Source organism: Mesoplodon mirus (assembly GCF_964341445.2).
Source record: "Mesoplodon mirus genome assembly, chromosome: 4".
NCBI classification, from domain to species: Eukaryota; Metazoa; Chordata; class Mammalia; order Artiodactyla; family Ziphiidae; genus Mesoplodon; species Mesoplodon mirus.
Genome location: NC_138979.1, coordinates 114086308 through 114109852, shown reverse-complemented (window position 1 = coordinate 114109852; position 23545 = coordinate 114086308). Strand labels below are relative to the sequence as shown.

General features: G+C 49.8%; 1 protein-coding gene across 1 annotated transcript; it reads left to right on the top strand.

Annotated features, from left to right (window-relative positions):
* Positions 1-2887: 2887 nt before the first annotated feature.
* AJUBA (ajuba LIM protein) lies at positions 2888-12482 on the top strand. Its single transcript, XM_082618914.1, has 8 exons — positions 2888-4284; positions 7078-7179; positions 8822-8889; positions 9011-9073; positions 9800-9930; positions 10015-10066; positions 10772-10840; positions 11295-12482. The coding sequence occupies exons 1-8, from the start codon at positions 3252-3254 to the stop codon at positions 11448-11450; spliced, it is 1674 nt and encodes a 557-aa protein (XP_082475040.1). The 5' UTR covers positions 2888-3251; the 3' UTR covers positions 11451-12482.
* The last annotated feature ends 11063 nt before the right edge of the window (positions 12483-23545 follow it).

Genomic DNA, 23545 nt, shown 5'->3' with positions numbered 1-23545 from the left:
ACATGGCTTTCTCTTCACTCTGTCAATCGTATAACAAATATTGATTGCTTAACTAGGTGTCAGGTGCTGTGCTAGGTGCTATGGATAAACTGTTGAACAGGTTAGATACTGATCAGAAGTTTTATTGTCTAGTCAGGAAGCCAGGCATTTAAGTAGGCAATGAAATGAATTGTGATAAGTGTGATGATGGGGGAATGTAGCTACCATGGCTATGTATCACAGGGGTAACTAACTTGCTCTGGCGGTCTGGAAAGGCTTCTCGGAGAGTGTTTAAACTGATGCTTGAAAGACGGGGAGAAGTTAACCAGGAGGGAAGGGGAAGCCAAGAGAGTGTTCCAAACCTAGGAAATAGCAAGTACAAAAGTCCAGAGGCAAGAGAGAGCACAGACAATGTGCAGTTCTACTGCAGAACCATTTGGGGAGGGGATGTTGCTGAGAGAAGAGGCTGGAGAGATAGACTCTGTAAAATACCTTAAAGAGTATAGACTTAGTTAAAGGACAGTGGGAAATCGCTGACGGGTTTTAAACAGGGAAATAAGATGATCAGTTTTGTGTTTTTGAAGAATCACTTGACCTTAGGGTTCAAGATGGATGGGAGGGAGAAAGCCTTGGCAGGGAGACTTTTGCAGTGGTCCAGGAGAGAAAAGATGGCCACACACACACACACACACACACACACACACACACACACACACACACACACAGGTGATGATGTGGGAAGGACAGATTTGAAAGATATTTTGGTAGCAGAATTGATAGGACTTGCTGATAGGACTTGCTTGGATTTGAGGTTAAGGGAGGAGGACATAGGGTTGATGTTCAGGTTTCTGGCTTAAGTAGCTAAGTGGTTAATGATGCTGTTTACTCAGGAAATGCTGGAGGAGCCAGTTTTGGGAGGCAGGGAAGGTGAGGTCAGGGTGTTGTGTGCCTTTGAGACAACCGAGTGGAGATGCTATTCGTCAGCTGAGTTTTTAAGTCCAAGAATGTCTGGGCTAGAAATATGGATTTGGGAGTCACCTGTGTATATAGAGGCTAATTAAGGTCCTGGGAATGGAGAGTAGGGCCTGTGGAGCTCCCAGCTCCACTTCAGACTATGGAGTGGCTACCCAGAGGTCGTGAGGACTACTGGAGCATGCGCTGTCAGCGCAGCACACCCCTTCACTTGCGCCTCCTTCCTGTTATCCCCTGAAAACACAGGTTGTTGGTCCCAACTGTGCCCATTGCTGCCACTACCAACTCCTGATGGGCCTCCTTTAACGGCACCTCAACTTTTCATGAGATTTACTCTCCCATTTTAACCCAAAGGAGCAAAGTTCCCAAATGTTAGAGGATGTAAGTAATTGGAAGGAAGAATCCAGGTTCTCCTTCCCCATGTGGAAACAGGAGAGGAGGGAGAACGTTATGGTTGATTCTGAAGACAGCTCACAGCAGGCTCTGGATGCAACCTGATAGCTCCCCTTGGTTACTAATGCTTTCAGTCCTCCCTGCTTCCAATCTGAGAGTAAACTCTCCTCTGGATCAGAGAAAAGCTGTAGGCCTGACCTGGGAAACAGAGAGGCTGATTCTCAGGAGAGATGAGGTCAGGGAGACAATGCAGCTAGGACAGAGAAGCCAAATAGTTTGTGCCAAATTAATTTCCCCAAAGATATTAAACTTCTTTCCTCCCCCATTCCCTAAGGCTACACTAAAATTATAAAAGATGTTCAAAATGTTGAGATGAAAATAATATGCATGGTTTGTTTGCATATAATTTTCATACGAATTTACTATCTAAATACGAAGGAGTCATTTCTTTCTCCATTCCCCTCTCCCCCGCCATGTGCTAGTCTGGGCAAAATCAGTTGGCTGATATTTAATTAGGCATGTTCAGCTTCAGCCATGGCTTCCTCTTTTCCTTATTCTTGATCCTCCTAGTATGGCCAAGATCAGCCTCTTTTGCTTTTCCACCTTGATCATTTTCACTTGCTATCTCCTCTAAATGACATTTTCTTTTTCTCCCTTTTAAGTTAGTACTTATTCTTTATCACCAACTACTGTGGGCCAACCAAGGGCGAGGCGTTTGCTAGCTCTAAAACCGGGCCTTCTATCCCCAGTCACATGAAATATTTGCTAAAAATCTCATTTCCCAACACCAGGGGGTGTCTATCTATCCCTCTATCTGTCCTACCCTGAAGGTAGAGATTAGTCCCAAGCCTTTTCCTCTCTCCTTTTATATACACACTAAAGTCCCTCCCTCCCGTTACAGAGTTTTGGGTTCACAAAGTTGTCTTTTTATTGCAGCTTATCTGTTTACTTCTCATTCTCTCTGGACCTGAACAAATTTGTCTTTCTCTTGGTCTGTTCAGCCTTCCGGCTCCGCACCACCCACGATCCCCTTTGGTTCGGCTCTCTCTTTCCATACCTGTCTTCCACCACCTCTCTATAAGGGCTTCCTCGCCTTTCTGGGCTCTTATGCGTCTCTGAACCTCTTTATGTATCTACCTTTCTTCTCTCTCCCTGTCTCACTACTTCTGTATCAGTCCCTTCTCATCTCTCCCACAGTCCCCACACGAGGAACAAAGTCACGGTGTTTGCGCAGAACATGCCTCGCGTCGCCCCTTTCTGAACCGCGACATTCCACCGTGCCCCTCCGCGCATTCCAACTGCAAACAAAGAGGTCCCCTCCCCCTCCCCCACTTTTTCATGTCCCAATTCTTGAGTGATGTAGTAGCAACTGTCCAAACTGCCCCTCGCCCTCCTTTCGCCACCAGTCGGCGGATCTCCAGCTCCAGGACACTTAGCACCAACACTCGCCACCCCCCTTTCCGGCGCACCAGATTCCTGCGCCGACACCCCCGTTCGTCTCGCACACGGCGCTCCGCCCCTCCAGGAAAGTAGATCCGGCCAGGCAGACAAAAGTTTGGGAGAGAAGTTGGGTCGGTGCTGAGTGTGTGAGCGAGGGGGGCGGGGGCCTGGGAGAGTGGGGCTGCCGGGCGAGTCGACGCGTGAACAGATAGACCTGCGGACCGGACAGCCGCGGCCGTAGGCACTTCTAGCCCCGCTTAACCCCTGATGCGCGGGGGGACGCAACCCCTCTCGCTGGGGGATGCTGCGGGATTGTTGGCGCCGGGCATCCGGGGCGCCCGCTAAACCCCTGTGCCTATCCTGTGCCCCTGGGGAAGCGAAGTCCGGCCGCAGGGAAAGAGAAGCGGCCGCCGAGACGCTGCAGGGTGCCGGGCGGGGAGGGGGCTGGAGGCCCCAGGCCCGAGGGCATGGAGCGGTTAGGGGAGAAAGCCAGTCGCCTGCTGGAGAAGTTAAGACTCTCGGACTCCGGCAGCGCCAAGTTCGGCCGCAGAAAGGGTGAATCTAGCAGGTCTGGGTCTGATGGGACCCCCGGGCCGGGCAAGGGGCGTCTAAGTGGGTCGGGGGGACCTAGGAAATCAGGGCCCCGTGGAGCTACTGGGGGACCTGGGGATGAGCCGTTGGAGCCAGCCCGGGAGCAAGGCCCCCTGGACGCTGAGCGGAACCCTCGCGGCTCCTTTGAGGCGCCGCGCTACGAAGGCTCCTTTCCCGGGGGGCCGCCTCCCACCCGGGCCTTGCCTCTACCTCAGTCATTGCCCCCCGACTTTCGGCTGGAGACGGCCCCAGCCCTAAGCCCCCGCTCCAGTTTCGCCAGTAGCTCAGCCAGCGACGCGAGCAAGCCGTCCAGCCCCCGGGGCAGTCTGCTGCTGGATGGGGCGGGGGCTGGTGGAGCCGGAGGTAGCCGACCCTGCAGCAACCGTACCAGCGGCATCAGCATGGGCTACGACCAGCGCCATGGCAGCCCCCTGCCCGCCGGGCCATGCCTGTTTGGCCCACCTCTGGCCGGGGTTCCGGCGGGCTATTCCTCTGGAGGGGTGCCGTCCGCCTACCCCGAGCTCCACGCTGCCCTGGACCGACTGTGCGCTCATCGGCCCGCGGGGTTCGGCTGCCAGGAAAGCCGCCACTCGTATCCCCCAGCCCTGGGCAGCCCGGGAGCTCTAGCCGGGACCGGAGTGGGAGCGGCAGGGCCCTTGGAGAGACGAGGGGCGCAACCCGGACGACACTCGGTGACTGGCTATGGGGACTGCGCCGCGGGCACCCGATACCAAGATGAACTAACAGCGTTGCTGCGCCTGACGGTGGGCACAGGTGGGCGAGAAGCCGGCGCCCGCGGGGAACCCTCGGGGATTGAGCCGTCAGGTCTCGAGGAGCCGCCAGGTGCGTTCGTTCCAGAGGCCGCCCGGGCCCGGATGCGGGAGCCAGAGTCCAGAGAGGACTACTTTGGTGAGTGAGAGAAGTGGTTAGGGACGGGAAGAGACCCGTCACCGCATTCGGTTCCCCACTGCCCCGACGGCGGGCGCTGGGAAGTCGGAGGCAGAGACGCGGGGCTAGGAAAGAGGCAAGAGGAATTTCCCCTTCCCACTGGGTTTCAAATGGACCACGGGCATCTTATTCCTGCTAAGTTCAACTCCCCTGATGATCTCGTGAATCCCAGCTCCTCAGCTTTAGAGCCTGGGTTTTTCGCGGTAGGAGGCCTTGTTGAGGGGAACCAAGTGGGGCTGGGAGAGCACCCCCCATCTTGCTCCCCCCTCGGCGGCGTTGCCCCTGCAGGCTCCTGCGCGCCGCGCCCCCAGCCGGGCCCAGGCTCCGCCCGCAGGAATTCGGGGAATGCGCGGGTGGGGGGGCGGGGCGGGTGGGCCGCGTGCGTGCCGGCTCCTGCCCGGGCGCTCCAGGTGCCCGCGGGCGGGGCCGGCCGCGCGGCACTGGGCGGAGGTGGGGTGCAGGGGGTGGGGAGCTGCTTCCTAACACGCGCGGAGCTGTGGCCGCGGTCGGGGAAATGGAGCCCGGGGGGAGGAAGAAAGCCCTGGGACGGCAAGCAGGGACCCTACTGCTGTCTAGCCCCAGTCCTGCTGGCTCCGTGCGTGGGTGGGCATTTAAGCCGAGACCCGGTGGTGTCAGCTTCTGTTTTCCCCATCCTCCGGAAGTCAGGGCAGAAGCCTTGACCACCGGGACAACATCACCCCTGGATGGATGGCGACCGTGTATAGCTGCCAGAAATAACCCGGGCTTCGGTTCTGGCCATAACCTGCTCAGAATTCAGGCACGAAGTAGCCCTTTATTTCCTGCTGCTAAAGAAACCTGGTCGCCGCCCCTCTCCCGGATGCAGTTACCTTCAAGAAGTGTTAATTGATTATATGTCTCGGTTATGGGGTGGGGTGGATATTGGTGTCTTGAACGATCTTTTAGCCAAGACCCACAGGCACCACTTCACTGTATAAAATAATGCTAATCTGATTGTGATAGGAAGTACAGAAAGAAGTAGAGGGCCCGCCCCTAGATCTGTGGGCCTCTACAGTGTTCCCAGCATCTTCTCACCTTTCTCACCATCCATGTTCCTGCCCCGGACCCCATGCTCTAGAACACTGTGGCTAGAAATGTAAATAGAGAGAGGAACCCAGCCAGGGAAGGGAGGTAGGGGAGGAGGTTCAGAGGTAGCAGGGCTGCAGGCTGGTTCAACTCCAACCTTCCCCCATTCCCCCCCACCCCGCCCCCACCTGAGAGAGGAAAACCCAGAGCAGATGATGCTTCGGTCACGGGAGACTAAGTGACAGGATCCTTTTAGCAGTTTCCTTTTGAGGCTGGGGAGAAGTGGCTGATGGGTGGAGAGAAGTCTCCTCAGCTAAGCCATCAGAACCAGAAGGAAGAAAGGAGCTGGGAGAGAGTGCAGTAAAATGGCAGGAAGAACCTAGGAGTGGATATGCTGGGTTAGAGGAGGTGAGGCGGACATGCCTGAGCAGTTGGCTCTTGTCTTCCCGTAATGTCCAAGGCTTCCCAAAGAAATGGCTCTGACAGGGCCCCCTGGCATGGCAATCTTGGGGCAGAGCTCCCCTCCCCTGGGGAAGCCGCATTTTGACCCCGGTGGGGGGGAGGGGTGCTTCTCTCCCTAGGGGTCAGGTTGCCTCCTCTGACAGAACCCCCAGCCTGACTGTACCCTCCTACTCCTGCCCCTAGTAGGGGCCCTCTTCCTTGGCTACAGCCTTGCCCAGCTGCCAGAGGGTGGGAGCAGGACAGGCCTGGGCCCATCAGTCGCTGCAGCTGCTGCACGGGCTCCCAAGCCCCTGGGCAAAGACTGGATGGGCCCCAACAGGCAAGGAGTGTGGCAGTGTGCCGAGGGGGAGAGGTGGGGCGGGGTGAGGCGGGCCCGTTGGGATCTGTTCCCCAAAGACAGGCCCTAGCCCTCACTCATGGGCCTGGAATTGGGGAGTGGAAGGAGGGAAGAACGCACCCAGGAAAGACGGGTGCCAGAGCCAGGTGTTATGTATTTTAGGGGAGATGTCAGGGAAGAGCAGTTTGGCTCTGTTCCTCCTATGATAGAAGATGACAGGGAGATATTAGGGGTTCTGCCACCCTTCCCCCCCTTCCTCTGCAACCCTCAGTCCTTGGAACACACCCTGCATTCTCAGCAGCCACCTCCCCAGAGGAGTCACACTCACATGGTCCCCTCTGCACAGGGCCCTCTGCTGAGCCAGATCCTTCTTTCCATCTTTGGAAGCCTAGAGGTACAGAGCAGAAGTCATTCTGTAGCTGAATGGCAGTTCATTTGACAGATGGAGAAGCCGAGGTCCTGGAGAGGCTTTCTGGGCCTGGAGTGCTTTCACTAGGAAGTTTTTTCCAGTCTGCTGCTGGGCCCTTATGGACTCACATCTCTGACTGTCCCACACAGTGCAACGGGGATCATATCTTGCCTGATTAGTCTTTTCTCCCCAACAGAAACCAAGCATCTGAAGTCCAGGGACCATATCTTTGAGTTTCTCCAATTTTCTGCAGTATTGGGCACAATATTGTTGCGAGGCACTAAATAGACGTTCAGAAAATGTCTGTTGATTAATCAGTAAACAAGAATAAGTCAGCCCAGCCAAAACCTTGCTGCATCCCATTAACTCTCTTTTCCCAGAAGGGAGCCCGTCAAAAGGAGGCTGTGACTGGTGGTGCTTTGCCCTCAGGAAAGATGAGGAATCCCTGGTTTTGAGCTGGGGGAGTGCCCTATGATACTGACAACCTCTTCTCTCCTCTCAGGCACCTGTATCAAGTGCAACAAAGGCATCTATGGGCAGAGCAACGCCTGCCAGGCCCTGGACAGCCTCTACCATACCCAGTGCTTTGTCTGCTGCTCCTGTGGTGAGTGCAGCCCCCAGACCTTTTGGACCAGGGCCTGAGGCCTCAAGCACTCCCGGCACATACACACTCACAAGTGACTAGGGAAAGCAGGGCTTGTGCCTCTCCATTTGCTGGTCTGGCCCCCACCTTCTCTCTTGCTTCCCTTCTCTGTGCTCTACCTGGCTCTCTCCCGCCCGCCCCCATGTTGGCTCCCGTTGCTGAGGTCAGTCCTCCCTCTGCTGAGCCTCTTTCCTCCACTCTGTTCCTCCCTCTTTCTTCTGCCTTCCTGCTTGCCCAGCCTGGACTCCCTCCCAGCCCTCCGGCCTCTCCTTGGAGGGGCTTGGTCTTGGGCAGCCGAGTTGCCTGGGGCGACAGTGAAAGACTGGAATGTGGGAAGGGTGGGGTGGGCTGAGGGAGCGGGGAGCTGTGGGGGAGTGGAGAGGGGGGTTTTCTCTCGGCTGGTCAGAGTTCAGCCACCTCGCTGGAGTGCAGGCCACCGGGCCATGCCAAGCTGATGACATCACGCTCCAGGAATGCCTGCTGCTGTTAGCTCAGGAGGCCCGCCCGGAGCTGGGGGGTGCTCCCAGCGGCCTCAAGTCCCCAGCCTTTCCCTCACCTCCCTCATTACCCGGCCCCCCTGCTTACCCACTCTGATTCCTTTGCTGGACCTTTAATTTCCTATCTCTGCCTGTCTGACTCCAGCCACTCCCAGCCCCTGCCTGGCTCCCTTTAGGTTCATCTATCTGTTTGTCCTTCTGTTTATAGAGCCTCTTCTGGGAATGTCTCTTTCCCTCTCTCTACTCCCCTGTGTCTCATAAGTTTCTAAGTCAACTTTTCTAAACCACTGGACAGAGCTAGAAGTGGAGATTTTGATGAGAAGAGGGCAGAGGTGGGAAACTTGCCCATTCTCCGCCCTTGTCTCATTCCTCCTCATCCCTGATAATTTAGACACCCTGGAGCAGTTCCTGGGTGTTGGTTTCATGGGGAGCGGTCCTGCCTTGTCTGCTTGCAGAAGGTCCTGGGCTGCTTCTGACCCCAGAGACTCTGGGTCCCTCTAAGCTTGGGGAAGCAGCCTAGTGCAGCAGGAAAGGGGACCGACTTTGCTCCCAAACAAAGCACTTTGTCCCCAGCAGTAGTTCCAGTATGTCCTGACCTCCATGGAGCCTATCCCTGGGAGACAGACAGGGCTAGGAGAACAGGAGAGCTGTGCAGAAGCTCCTGGGTTGAAAGGTCCCGGAGGGCAAAGTCCATGACAGCGTGATTGTCTCTGAGTGCATTGTAGGGCCCCGTGTTCAGAGCCCCTTGACCTTGTCCCCCAGCCTGTGGTTGGCTTTGCTTTCCCAGGTGGCTCCCCGAGCAAGCACAGGCACTGGAGAAGGCGGCACCCCTTTAAAGCAGGGTCACAGAAAACTGTTGAGGGGGCAGGAGCTGGAGAAGCAGCAAACGAAGGAATGGGGATTGGCAGGAGTGAGACCAAACAGATTGGAATTGCATCAGATGGGGTATTTGTGTGGGGAGACGGGACAGACAGCAGTTAGGGGGACAAGCTCTGAAATCCAGATTTAAACGCATCATGAAACACCGGAGAGCAGTTACCCCGTGGCGGGGACGCCCTGTGCCTGGACCCTGGGAGAGGCTCCAGCCCCTTGTCTACTGCTTCTAGGGCGAACTTTGCGCTGCAAGGCTTTCTACAGCGTCAACGGCTCTGTGTACTGTGAGGAAGATTATCTGGTGAGTGAGGGGTCCCCTGGGCCTGGAATTGGCTCCCACCCCTTTCTCTGTGGCCCACTGGAGTTCCACCCATCAGGTCATTCTCGGCCCATAACATCCTCCCTTGGTCTTCTCATCCTAGTTTTCAGGGTTTCAGGAGGCAGCTGAGAAATGCTGTGTCTGTGGTCACTTGATTTTGGAGAAGGTAAGCACAGTGTCTTCAGCTGAGACTCTGAGACTGAGGGGCCGAGGGGTGGAATCAGGAACTAAATGGATACTGAGAAAAGCTGGGGGTGGGGGGGAGGAAACCTATCAGCAACTACTTGCATCCCATTCTTCCCCGGAACCGCTGTTTACAGTGGCTTCTCTTTGCCCATGGGATCAAGCCTGGACTCCTCCGCCTGCCACCCCAGGCTCCTGTGATCTCTAACTCCCTAACTCTGCAGGCACAGCTCGGCCCTCCACCTGAGCCAGGAGTGTGGGGTCCTGAGGCTTAATCCCCTTTCTGCTACTGGCTGGGGTCAGTTGAAGCTCAGTTTTCTTTTCTGTAAGGAGGAGTTGGGTTGGATCAGTGGTTCACAGCCCTGGCAGCCTAGCAGATCACCTGGGAAGAAGTAAAAAAAATACCAATGCTGGGTCATCACCAGAGACTGTGGTGAATACTTCTGGGTGGGACCCAGGCATTGATGGGCTTAAAAACCTCCCTGGGTGACCCTGATATGCAGCCAAGTCTGAGAAACACTGGCCTGGATGCTCCCTAAGACCTTTTTCAGGGTTTCTGCCTCCATTTTAAGACTCCTTGGTCCTCCCAGATTACACAGCATTGTTCTAGGACGAGAGCAGGGGCTCAGATGAGGTTAGTGGGAGCAGCAGGGAATGTCATCGGTAGCTGGAGAGCAGAGACTGATTCTCCTCCCACCCCACGAGCCAGATCCTCCAGGCAATGGGAAAGTCCTATCACCCAGGCTGCTTCCGATGCATCGTTTGCAACAAGTGCCTGGACGGCATCCCTTTCACTGTGGACTTCTCCAACCAGGTGTACTGTGTCACCGACTACCACAAGTGAGTCCCCCCGCCCGGGGTGTGGTGTGGACCTGGGCTCAGGGATTCCCCCGCCTCAGCTCCCCTCCGTCCTCTCTCTTTCAGGAATTACGCTCCTAAGTGTGCGGCCTGTGGCCAACCCATCCTCCCCTCAGAGGTCAGTATGTCTGTGTCCTCCTGCAGGGCGGCCAGTGCTGCTGCCCCTGGGGAGGGACTGGGGACATGCTGCCTGGCCTCCCCTGGGAGGCAGTGGTGCTGAGGAATGTACTCCGCGAAGATTCCCGTGTGACTCTGCTCTCTGGGTCACCACCCTGACCCCAGCATCCGGGCCTGGACTTGTCTGACAGCCTTGCTGGACCCAGGCTCCATCTCTTTTCTCCCAGTCCAGAGAAGGAGACTTTCTCTGAAGTCAAGGTCACCAGCCCCCAGATGTAGGGGCTGGGAAAAGGTGGGAAGAATCCTCAGGGCTGGTAGGAAGGGGTCAGAAATGATTTACGCTGCGTGTGCCAAGGGAGAGAAGCTAAAAGCCCACGAGGAACCAGGCCCTATTGGGTCTCCTCGTCCCCGGCTTAGCTTACTTTATTGATGCAGCCTGCCTCTTTCCTTTCCTTCTGTAAGGCCTGAGCCCCTGGATAGAGGGGAGGCTCCACGAAGGGACATGCCTTCCTGGAGGCAGTGCCAACGAAGGAGAGGGGGAAAGTTCCCACAGGGTTTGCAGAGGCCACCTCAAAGCTGCAGACTGTGGCAGAGAGGCTCTGGAGGCCTCTGTATGATCTTCCCGTTGGAAGGGGGGCTGGTGGGGGAGGGGAGAGTTGGGGTTATCGTGCTGCTCTCATGCCCATAGGGGTGTGCATTATTTCAGGGCTGTGAGGACATTGTGAGGGTGATATCCATGGACCGAGATTATCACTTTGAGTGCTACCACTGCGAGGTGAGTGTTGGGCGCCCGGGCTCCCAAGAGGAGAGCTAGAAGGGGGCTGGGGGAGTGAAGTCCTAGAGCTGCCACAGTCTGTAGGAGAGCTCTAGGATACGGGAAACCAGGAAGGTGCTCTGACCCATCTCCAGTCTCTTTCGCGTCCTTCAGCCACTCTCTGGGTGTGGTCGTTTAGTCCTTTCTAAATCTGGCTTCCCCAGAGTCAAGACTCCCAAAACTAGGGACTCCTGGTAACAGCTGGAAATGGGAGCCTGTCTCATTATTTCTGCTGTAGCAGCGACACCTGGCGTCCAGCTGAGGTATTTTCTCAGGTTTCTCTTCTGGGAGTTCATCCCCCTCCAACCCCGCCCCCTTTTTCCCCAGTCACTGGGAGTCTAGTGCCCAGCAGGGCCGACTTCCACGATGTCCCCGGTTCCTGGGCTGAGGTAAACTAGGTGTCCTTCTTCCCTAGGACTGCCGGATGCAGCTGAGTGACGAGGAAGGCTGCTGCTGCTTCCCTCTGGATGGGCACTTGCTCTGCCACGGCTGTCACATGCAGCGACTCAATGCCCGACAGCCCCCTGCCAATTATTGGGTCGGCCAAAAAGTTCCTTCGGTTTTTAAGTAAAAATAAAAGACACATTTTTCATTTTCACCAAGAACTTTATTGGACAGTGTAATCACTGTTTTGTTCCACTACCTTCTATCATTTTTCAGGCAACTTCATAATTCCATCTTCCCAAAACTTTTTATCTTTTTGAGCAAAGAACTGTTCCAGGTGCCTTTTACAGTCTTCCAGGGAATTGAAATTTTTTCCATTAAGAGAATTTTGTAAAGACCGGAATAAATGGAAATCCGAAGGTGCATTGTCTGGTGAATACAGCGGATGAATCAGAACTTCCCAGCCAAGCCGTAACAGTTTTTGCCAGGTCATCAAAGAAACACGCGGTCTTGCGTTATCCTGATGGACGATTATGCATTTTCTGTTGACTGATTCCGGATGCTTTTCATCGAGTGCTGCTTTCAGCTGGTCTAATTGGGAGCAGTGCTTGTTGGAATTTATCATTTGGTTTTCTGGAAGGAGCTCGTAGTAAAGGACTCCCTTCCAATCCCACCATATACACAACATCACCTTCTTTGGATGAAGATCGGCCTTTGGTGTGGTTGGTGGTGTTCATTTTGCTTGCCCCACGATCTCTTCCATTCCACGTTATTGTACAGTATCCACTTTTCATCACCCCTCACAATTTGTTTTAAAAACGGAACGTTTTCGTTACATTTCAGTGGAGAATCGCGTGCAGAAATATGTTCAAGAGCATTTTTTTTCCGCTTAACTTAGGTGGAACCCAAACATCAAAGCGATTAACATAACCAAGCTGGTGCAAATGATTTTCAGCCCTTGATCTGGATATTTTGAGTATGTCAGCTGTCTCCCTCGTTGATCTCAGTTAATGTCTTGATTTGATTGCTATCAACTTCAACTGGTCTACCCAACCATGGAGCATCGTCCAGCGAGAAATCTCCAGCACGAAACTTCGCAAACCACTTTTGACACGTTCGATCAGTCACAGCACCTTCTCCATACACTGCACAAATCTTTTTTTGCGTTTCAGTTGTGTTTTTACCTTCCTTGAAATAATAAAGCATAATATGCCGAAAATGTTCCTTTCTTCTTCCATCTTCAATACTAAAATGGCTACACAAAAATACACCAATTTTTATAAGTTTTTTTTTAAATGCACACTGATATGACAGCTGTCACAATACAGTCTAACAAAATTGTTTCAAATGAAGTTAGAGACAACTAAACGCTACTAGAGCCATCTTACAGAAAACATCAAACGAACTTTTGGGCCAACCCAGTATATCTGAGATGCAGTCACTGCCGCTGCCGTCACCACCATTGACAAATTCCTCTGGCCAGTGGGCCCCTCTGAGGCCAGCCAAGAAAAGGGAGGCACTCTGTAGCCCTGGCAGAAGAGTCCTCTAGGGAGGGCCCCAAGGGCCAGAGACCCAAAGATCAAGACATTCCAAATGGATTGTGGAGGAGGAGCCCTCCAGTTGCCATGACGTGGGTGACTGGCCTTTCCAAGTGTGCAGCCTGTGCTGTAGCACATAACAGGCACACACAGGCGGGTTCCAGTATTTTCTAAAGGTCTGATTCTAGTCTGTATCTCTAGTATACATTTGTGCGCGCGCGCACACACACACACTCTCTCTCTCTCTCTCTCTCTCTCTCTCTCTCTCTCTCTCTCGTCAGGGGCCTCTTACCCTTGGTTCATTAGTCATAGTTCAGCTCTCCAGACTTGCCTCTCAGAGGAAACCAGAGTTATATCCTCCACAGCTCCCAAACTCTGAGGTTCCAGGAGCCAGAGAGGCAAAACATTTTCACTTGGTTCTGATCAGTTTGGCTATATCTCTTAAAACTAATCTACTAAAAACTTGTTTACTCAAAGTTCACTTGATGACCAGTTTGCCAAAAGCTGAGTTCCCTTTTGGGTTGTTCTGTTCTTTTTTTGTCACGCTTGGGTATTTCAAGGATTTATATCTTTTCATCTAAGAGTACCCCTGAGTTAGCAGCAGCATAAATTTATCAAATTTGCAGCACTTTGTAAATGATGAGATTGCTTCCTACCTTTATGGATATCTTTTTCTGTTGCCTACTTTTCAAACTTTTTTAAAGTTTCCAGCAATAAATAGAATTGGTACAGACATTTTGTGTATCATTTTTTTTGTGTTTCTTAATCCAATATTCTTTTCCAAATTAGATACTTTGAAAACTGTAACAGAGCTCAATATGATTTTGATGCCTTGGTCTGTCTACTACATTGCTGCTGTTAAAAGGCCAATATAGTCTCAACAAATAAACAGGCATGTGGCATACTCAGTTGACAAAGGTGTACAGACAACAACAGTGAAAAGTGAAAGGGTGAATCTGCTAAATCTTTTTGAAATGCTGCAGATTTGATAAATACTTATTTGAAACTGTCTCTAGGTGAATTGGTTTTAGGCAAATTAATCTGATAACCTTTGATCCTTAGTCTTTATTCTCCACCACTTAGAATTTCTTTTTTGGAAATAACTCTTGAGAACAGAAATTCCACATTTAGGGATGATTCTAAGATGACTTTGCCAGCCAACCTGGGAATTGCATAAAAGAGGCCTCTGAGTGAAAGTAAGAGATCAGATTCACACCATGGAGTGCCAGAGTGGGGGAAATGCACTTTTTTTTTTTTTTTTTTTGGCAGGGTAATGTTCTGAAACAAAATTACGTGTTCTACAGCTGGGATTGCTTCTTCTGAACTATTATTATTAAATAACTGAATACAAAGACTCTGTGACTGGGAAAATTTCTCACCAGGCTGCTCCAGGTCTGGGAAATGCAGGCAAGCACGTGTAGCCTTACATCCATCCCTTCAGTTCTTTTGTGTTTTTTTTTTGCGGTACGCGGGCCTCTCACTGTTGTGGCCTCTCCTGTTGCGGAGCACAGGCTCCAGACGCGCAGGCTCAGCGGCCATGGCTCACGGGCCCAGCCGCTCTGCGGCATGTGGGATCTTCCCGGACCGGGGCACGAACCTATGTCCCCTGCATCGGCAGGTGGACTCTCAACCACTGTGCCACCAGGGAAGCCCCCCAGGGAAGCCCCCCTTCAGTTCTTTTACTCTTGGGGGTCTTGTCCACTCTGTCACTCTGACCTTTTGTTTCTTACTGTGGTTTTGGCCTCCCTCTGCCACTGACTGGCTGATTCCTTTCTAGGTCTGTGCTCATCTGTCACCCTGAGGGGTCCCCAAGACTCTGTCCTTGCCACTAGGGCTACTTCTCCCTCCTTCCTGAGGAAAAACAAGTGCTAATATCTGATGAAGACGGGCCCAGGGAAGGCAGGCCATGGCATAGGAGCAGCCCCAGCTGTCACACGGCATCACTGGCAAGTTCCAAGTGTACCCCACATCTCAAGAGTTTCCCTTCTTCCTGTTCACGGGGAGATTGCTCATCCTTAGCAGTTCTATTTACTATTTCCTGTTGGTATTGAAAGATTCATGGGATGCTGCCAAGGATACAGCAACAGGTGGACCTTGTTTGGCCAATTTGCCACCTGATTTTCATCAACAGCCAATAGGCCGGAGACGGCGAAAGGGGAAATGGAAGAATTATGGATCCGTTTTGTGTCTCTTTAGATGAGAGTCATGGACAGGGGTCAGGCCTTCACAGCAGACTTGAGCTATTTGCTCTGGCCAGCCCTGTTTGCTACAGGCCAGAATGGGGCTTGTGAATAAGCCGGCTGGTGCGGGTTCTCTGCATTACTTCTTAGAGACTTGACCGCCTCCCCTTCCACCTGGAGCTCTCAAGGCCACAGAAATGGTAAGGCTCCGTTTATAATCAGGCTGGAGACCATCCTCAGACAAGGAAGGCATAAGAGAAAGCTGTTTCAGGGCACAGAAAGCCATTTGGATGAGGTCCCTGAGACTATACCTAGATGGAAGGGAATAAGAAGGGGGGAATAAAAAGAGACTAACAGGACTGCAAGAAAAGGATTGGGAAGAAGCAGTGAGTTGAAGCATTTTTATTTCTTTTTTTAGCAGGACCCATACCCCAGAGCTGGCCTAGGGGCATTCAGAACCCTAAAGGCAAGACTCCACAAGAAGGACAAGGGTCTAACCAATCTCAATCCTCTCCATCCTCTCCTCCCTTGCAGCAAGGAAGACCTAAGGCTGGGCCTCTGCTGTGTCAATTGCTTGTGGAGGGCCCTGTTGTCCACGCTTGGCCCTCGGTGGGAAGGAGGTCCTAAGGTTTGACCTTGGAAATCTGAGCAGACTGTTCCTGGGACATATAGATTAGACCGGTCTAACTGTGATGGTCGGGAAGTCATCAGAGGCAAATTCTGTCCACTGTGGGTATTATTTCAGCTACTCTCCTCTTAGAAAGGATAGTGTTGACCCATGTGAAGGGAGCAGGGGGAGATGGGTTAGGAGGAAATCTACTAAAAGGTACTGGTTAGGCTTGTATCCTAGAGAGTTAGAGCCAAGCAAGGTGTGCGTTTAGAGATATCCCTGCACCTCATTTTACTGAATGAAGAAATAGAAACTCTGAGTGATGATGGGACTTACCCAAGGTCACACAGCTGGAAAATGACTTTCCAACTACTGAAGACTAATAAAGAGCTTATTTCCCCTCTTCCCTCCCCACTACCCCCACCCAGGGACTCCCAGGGCATAACTAAACTGTAAATGAGACAAGTGCTTCACTATGACAGATAATTAGGGCAAGTTTTAGTGGGAAAGCCAAGGAACACGAGAGATAATAATGAAAACTTTTGGTTCTTATTAGTGCTTTTTTGTTAATTAGGATTAGCAATCGCCAAAATACCTTTAAGAGCTCATTAGGGGAAACAAAGGAAATATACTGCAGGGGAGTCCCTGTCCTTGAGGAGGTCACAGTCCAGCCAGGGAGATAAATACACACATAAAATGCGGTGAGAAGATTACAAGCAACATGTCAACAAATGCAAAGAAACTGAGTGTTACAAAGAGACCTAATGCGTAGGGTACAGGTGACAGTGATGAAACGGTCTGGCTTAGAGTGTAGATCAGAAGGCGGCAGCCCACTGGCTAAATCCTGTCCCCAAATGCATTGAGTTTGGCCCACTGGGATTTATTTTTTATAGTATTAACTTGAACCCTAGTTGAAGAAGGAAAAAATGCCAGCTAATAAATGTAGAAAGAATGACAGAATTGGAAGAATGGCATTTTGTGAACTTTAATAAAACTATTGATCCTAGCAAAGATTATTAATTGGTGTTAAACACCATAGGTGAAACGATTGGTAGACAACTGCACATTCATACAGCGCCAAGTAACACTGTCAGTTTACAAACTTGAGGACAAAAATGTAACTGTATATTGGAGGGATCAGACTGTCATCACTCATTTCCTGGAAGCAGTCTTGGTATCACTTACCAGTAGGCCAGTTCTGGTATGAGGCAAATACATAACCCAACCTAGCATAGATTCTAGCTGCTCCCTACCCCAAAAGAAGTATTAGATATAACTTACAGTTACAGGAAATATTGGGGATAGAGAAACGAACTAATGGACACTAGGAGGAAGCAACTGGACAAATCTAGGAGGTGAAGCATTCTGCAGGGCGACTGGCCAGCTCTCTTCAGCAAGTCAGTATGATTTTTTTTTTTAAGCCAAAACTGCTATGAAAGAGACTTAAGGTATACAATACTAATACAATGCATGGTCCTGGATTCCCTGTTAGTTTAAACAAATTGCTACAAAAGGTGTTTGTGGTCAACTGAAAATGTTTTAATATGGACAGGAGATTAGATGGGGTGAAAATTTACTGAAATGGAAAGGTCAAACTCATTAATAAAATATCAGTTCCAAAACCATAATCATTTTGCTTTTTAAATGTCTATATATTTATGAATAAAAAAGTCCTGAAAGGATATGCACTAAGGTGTTAACAGTGGTGCTCTCTGAGTGGTGGGAATATGTTCTGTTGTTGTTGGCCTACATTTTCCATTTTTATACGACGCATGTGTACTTCCTCTGTAATAATAATAAGCTATTATGAATAAAATAACTGGTTGCCAACATTTACATTTCAGCAGATTTCATATAAAAATCTGGATATTATATACAAAGAACTGGGTTTCTAAGGTTTTTTGAATAATCAGAAGATCTGTCACCCCGGGCTTCCATTGCCACATGGCAGCAACTGGTCAGAACTGAGTGATGGCTGCTCCTTTGCTTGATGTATTCTTTCCTTAGTTTGTCACAGTCCCCACCACTCTTTGGTCTGTGCCTTTCATACATTAATTACCTGCCTGGCTCCCACAGACTTTTTTTAAAAAAATTATTTATTTATTTATTTATTTTTGGCTGCGTTGGGTATTTGTTGCTGTGCGCGGGCTTTCTCTAGTTGCGGTGAGCCGGGGCTGCTCTTTGTTGTGGCTTCTCTTGTGGAGCATGGGCTCTAGGCACACGGGCTTCAGTAGTTGTAGCACGTGGGCTCAGTAGTTGTGGCTCGCGGCCTCTAGAGCACAGGCTCAGTAGTTGTGGTGCACAGCTTAGTTGCTCCGCGGCATGTGAGATCTTCCCGGACCAGGGCTTGAACCCATGTCCCCTGCATTGGCAGGCGGATTCTCAACCACTGCGCCACCAGGGAAGCCCTCCCATAGACTTGTGAGTCAGTAACACTTGATTTGGATGATCAAGGGCTCCCCATCCATAGAGTCTCCCATTATTAATCATTTGAAAATACCGATAAATTAGTTTTGAAATGCTGCCCAAGAAAAGCATGCATTCCAGAAATATCTGTGCCTGGGTTTTTATACAGCAACACAGTCATGGGAAACCCAGATGTAACACTTAATCTACTTAGCTACCATGGTTGAATACTATAAATTAGTTTGGCAAAATTTCTCTTTGGTAAATGGAATATAGAAAGTATACTAAATTGCTAACTTCCTCAAGGTTTTGCTTTTTTTTTTTTTTTTTTTGCATAACACCTTAATCATAGTAGGCGTTTCAATATTTACAGTGTATGTTCTTCCCAAGCATGAAACTCCAAATGCTCTTTGGTAGGTCTATTTCTCCCACTGGCTCTGACACAATTTTTAAAGGAGAAAATCTCTTCCATATGCAGCTCAGTATGAGACAGTGTCATCATCAGTTTAAAGCCCAGGGAAATACTTTATCAGCCTGGTACGTGTTTGCACATTACAGCACCACACTCAGTCGGTTATAACAAGAACTGAACACGTTGTGCTTCAGGTCTAGCTTTTCAAAATGATATGAGTCTTCTTCTGAGTCAATTTCCTTTAACCGTTTCATATTCCTTTGGTAAAAATGGTTTCAATCTGTCCCATTTTTTGAGCCAAACTTCTCAGCTTTTCTTTGAGATCCAAAATTTCCTATCAGGCCTTGTTTATATCCTAGCTCACAACAGCATCTCAGTAAAACCAGGCTCATTCCAGTTTCTATAACAAGTTTCCATGAACAGTCAGGCCACCCTCGAAGCCACGGCACTGGGTTTGAAAGCCCCTTGGAAGGGTTAAGCGTTTGCAAAAGTGGTACATTATGAACATTTGTTCTAAAATTTTCATTTGATGTCATAGGTTGATTACATATATTCTTTATCCACCTGTTTTCTCCTTAAATCATGTACTTACAATGGGCATGAAATTTTCTAGCTTAATCATCAATAGTTGTGGCTCTGAATAACTTCATTTTCCAGTGAACACCCTTGAAAATAATTCTGAAATCTCTTGACTGCCTGTAAAATTTTTATTCCTGAAACTAGCTTCTGAGTCCATAATACCATAATATATTCCTGCTACTTGTCTTCAGATACTTTCAAAGTGGTATGGCTTTGTTTGTTTGTTTAATTTTTATTTATTTATTTTTTATTTTGGCCATGCTGCATGGCATGTGGGACAGTTCCCCAACCAGGGATCGAACCTGGGCCTCCACAGTGAAACCACTGAATCCTAACCACTAGGCTACCAGGGAATTCCCCAAAGTGGTATGGCTTTAAAAATTTTTTTTCCTAAACAACTGCTTAGTTAAGCATGGTTCCATAATTCAATGGCTATTTTAATGTCCTAGCTTTGAAACGGGTTATGTAAGCCCAAATTTTCAGTGGGAGAAAATATTCTACTCAAAACTTTCCATTAGTTTGATAAGTAGAATCCTAAATGCTCACCCGAAATCTCTATCTTTGGAGCAGCGTTTTGCTTCCTGGCTAGGGTATGGGAGGCAGAGTCCCTGCAATATTCTCAGCAAATCTCCATTCTTCTCTGCAATTCTAAACAATGCAGCAAAGGAATGGCCCAAGTCTGAAAGGCTAAGTAGACTTTTTCTCAGACTCCCATTTACATTTATTATCGTTAAAACATATGTGAATATTTTTTTGAATACTCAGTCAAGAGCAATGTCTTCAAGAAGGTAGAGCTAGATTGTGAACAGGAGTTATGCCTAATTTATCTTTCTCCACCTCCCCCCTAACACCCCCTCCTCCACCAGAGTCTAGCTCAGGAATACTTGAGCATGTTCATGGCTTTATCATTAAAGAACATTTAAGAAGTGGGCGATTGTATTTTGCATATGGTATAGCAGAAGGTGAGATGAACAACAGTGATGAAGAGACAGGCCTATAAAGGCCAAGCAACCCACAGAACAAACAGAACTATATAAGGTATTAGCACTGTGGGGTGGTCAAAAATTCATCCTTTCAACAAATAAGCGCCTCTGTATGCCAAGCACCGAGATAGGTACCTTGGGGTCATGGAGGAAGCACCTCCTTAAATACAAACCCAAACAAATTAAGGTTTTAAAGAGGATTCTGTAGCACTTCTCAACAATAAAAAGATGAACTGAAAAAAAAGGAATTATTGAGAGTAGCAACAACATGGATAAAACTCAAAATTAACTATGCTGAGTAAAAGAAGGCAGACAAAAAAAAGAGTACATCTTTATTTGATTCCATTTATATAAAATTCTAGAAAGTGCAAACTAATCTACAGTGACAGAAAGCAGATCAGTGGTGGCGAGGGGCCAAGAGAGGAATTACAAAGGGGCACAAGTAATCACTTAGGGAATGACGCCTCTGTTCACTATGTTGATTGCGGTGATGGTTTCACAGATGTCTAGTTATGTCAGAACTTAATGAACAGGGCTTCCCTGGTGGCACAGTGGTTGAAAGTCCGCCTGCTGATGCAAGGCACACGGGTTCGTGCCCTGGTCCAGGAAGATCCCACATGCCGCGGAGCTGCTGGGCCCGTGAGCCATGGCCGCTGAGCCTGCGCGTCCGGAGCCTGTGCTCCGCAACGGGAGAGGCCCGCGTACCGCGAAACAAAACAAAAACCTTAATGAACAGTACACTTTAAATATTGTATGCCAAAATACCTCAATAAAGCTGTTTTTTAAAAAATCCAGAGCAAAGAGATAGAGAGGGAGGGAGGAATGGGGAGAGAGAAAGAGAATGAATTCTAGGGCCTCTCTTGCAATTCTTTCTTGCTCAAGGATACCAGATGGTGTTAATTGTAAGATCCTTTTTCGGTATTCCGCTGCAGTCTTAGCTGCCAGGATGGTCTATAGGCTCAACTTTCTCGTCTTAAGTAGAACTGGCCTGTGAAGTCTTTCACTTCACCTGGTCTGGTCTCCTCTTGGACCCAGGATGCAGCTTGGACTCCTTGTCTCTGCCTCCACTTGCTGGGATGTTTCCTCCATTCGAAATGATCCAAATTTCCTCTCCTTTCAGGCCCAGCTAAGAGAAGATTTATTTCAGAGTCTTCCCTATCCATTCCTGCAGAAAGAGTTCTGTACCTTCTTCAAGTTTCTCTGGTATTTATATTCTAAACTGCTCCTTTGACACCTTTTTGCTGCCATGTACTGTTTGCTTTTCATATGTATGTTTTATCTTCTGAACTAGATTATGAACTTCTTCAGGGCAGGGACTGAGTCCTATTTATCTTTGTGTCTCTCCCAAGGCACTTAATAAGTGTCAGTTGTAAAACACCTCACTTTGATAGTCTTTCCAAAGCATTATCTCAGCCATTATCTCATTTGATCATTACATCAACACTGTGAGATTGGAAGAGCTAGAAATATGTTAGTTCTTCCTTTTGACAGATAAGGAACTGGAAACCCAAGGTCACACAGTTTGTTAGAGACAGAGATGGAACAGATAATTGCATGTGAAGGCTTGATCCAATTCAAGGCTTCCCAAGGCTCTCCCCTCTGCCCTCTTACCTGAAGACAGGCCTCTGTGCCCTTCACCTCCTCATTCCCCCAGTACTTTAGAGCTGCTTAGCCAAAGCTCTGTAGTACCATTTTAGAAAATTTGGCAACTATGAGACATGAAATTTCAGTAGATTTCTGATCAGCTCTGAGTCACCAAAGCATGCTTGCTATTTTGTTCCAAGTGCTGTTTGCTAAGGACATTATGCCTGATATTTAATGACGCTGCACTACAGAACTGAGGAAGCATAAATGATCTTTAAAAGCCTTAGAAAATGACAGCACTTTAACATTAAGCATGAAAGGTGGCAGTTGACAAGATGACCAGGGGTAAAAAATTTCTGCACCGAATCACCCTATTTCCCTATATATTGCTAGCAGAATTCTCTAGTTGGTACCAAAAGAAAAGGTTAAACTCTCTGCCACCCAGCACATCTAGCCCTGAGACTTTTTTCCCTCTACCCCAGACTATCTGCTTCTCTGATGCAAGAGATTTCATAACCTTGGTGCAATTTACTTAGCATCAAATATTTTAAAAATAATTCACCTAATTCCATTCGACTTTGAAAAAAGGGTGGGTGGGGGTTAAGACAGAGAGAGGTGGGGAGATCCCCCTGAGAGGAGCAATGACCTTTGGTCAAAGTCCATAGCCAGCCTGAGGTCAAGGCCAGAGAGGAAGTCAGGGGAATTGTCCTCCTCCTCCCATCGCTGTCTTCTCTCCCTCCCACCTCCTGCTGGGATCCCCCACTGGCTGATACCAGTCAGGGAATATGGGAACCCTGAAGTCCTGAGGTAGTCCTTACCTTCTACATAGGTTGAAGAACAGAAGGTGGATCTGGGGGGCAAATGTAAGACATCCAGCTCACTGGTCTAGGGGTGGGCAGGTGACCCAACCTGGCAATAAGACATATGGGAAAGTCTGCTGGGTGCTTCTGGGAAAGATTTTCTTCCTTGACTATTACAGGAAGAAGGCTCTTCCCCTTCCGTCTTGCTTGGGATGTGTTGAGAGGACGTACTCCTTGAACTTCTGAAGCCACCTTTTTTTTTTTTTTTTTGCGGTACACGGGCCTCTCACTGTTGTAGCCTCTCCCGTTGCGGAGCACAGGCTCTGGACGCGCAGGCTCAGCGGCCATGGCTCACGGGCCCAGCCGCTCCGCGGCATGTGGGATCCTCCCAGACCGGGGCACGAACCCATGTCCCCTGCATCGGCAGGCGGACTCTCAACCACTGCGCCACCAGGGAAGCCCTGAAGCCACCTTTTGACCATGAGGGGATTGCGAAGAGAACTGCAAACAACCTTGATACCAGGGAGCTACTAAGAAGCCTTAGGACCCCCAGCTCCAGACTTCTGGTTAAGCAAACAATAAATGTCCACATGGTCTAAAAAAAGAAGACAGGGGTTTTAGTGAAGGATGAGAGGTAAAGGAGAGGGCAAAGGAGGAGCCAGGGGGAGGAAATTCGATGGGAAGCCCACCCAAGGGGCAGGGCTGGCAGCGCCTGACCAAGGAGACTTGCAGACAGGGTCGGGGTGGGCGGCAGGTCGGGGAAGGTTCAGAGGGTCCTTGGGTCAGGTTTACACTCTGCAAGCCGCGACCTTGAGCAAGCCACATAACCTCTTTGCGCTTTAGTCTTCCCCTCTGTAAAATGGGTATGATAGTGACTTCCTCGTAGGACACTCTAAGAACTAAACGGGGCGGGGCAAGGCAAGTAAAACTCTTGGCATAGTCTGACCCATCGTGGGCCCTCAGCAGAAGCCGGCAATTATTACCATCTTCTCAACTTTTTCCCTCAACATGGGGGAAGGTACCCAAGAGAAAGGGCAAAGAAGTCTGCCTACAACGTCTCCCTTTCCCAGCCCGGATTCTGAACACCCAGTCTTCCGGCCATTGGGGTCTAAGGGCGCGAGCGAGGCGGAGGGCGGAGTCTGCGTTCCCGCCTCGAGCGGGGCCCCGCCCCCTACCACTGCCTCCGGTGA

Excerpts from the sequence above, each read along its gene's own strand:
- AJUBA (XM_082618914.1), top strand. The coding sequence starts at position 3,252 with ATGGAGCGGTTAGGGGAGAAAGCCAGTCGCCTGCTGGAGAAGTTAAGA. Across the intron at positions 4,285-7,077 it reads GTCCAGAGAGGACTACTTTG|GCACCTGTATCAAGTGCAAC; the intron begins GTGAGTGAGAGA and ends CTCTCCTCTCAG. Across the intron at positions 10,067-10,771 it reads AACCCATCCTCCCCTCAGAG|GGCTGTGAGGACATTGTGAG; the intron begins GTCAGTATGTCT and ends GCATTATTTCAG.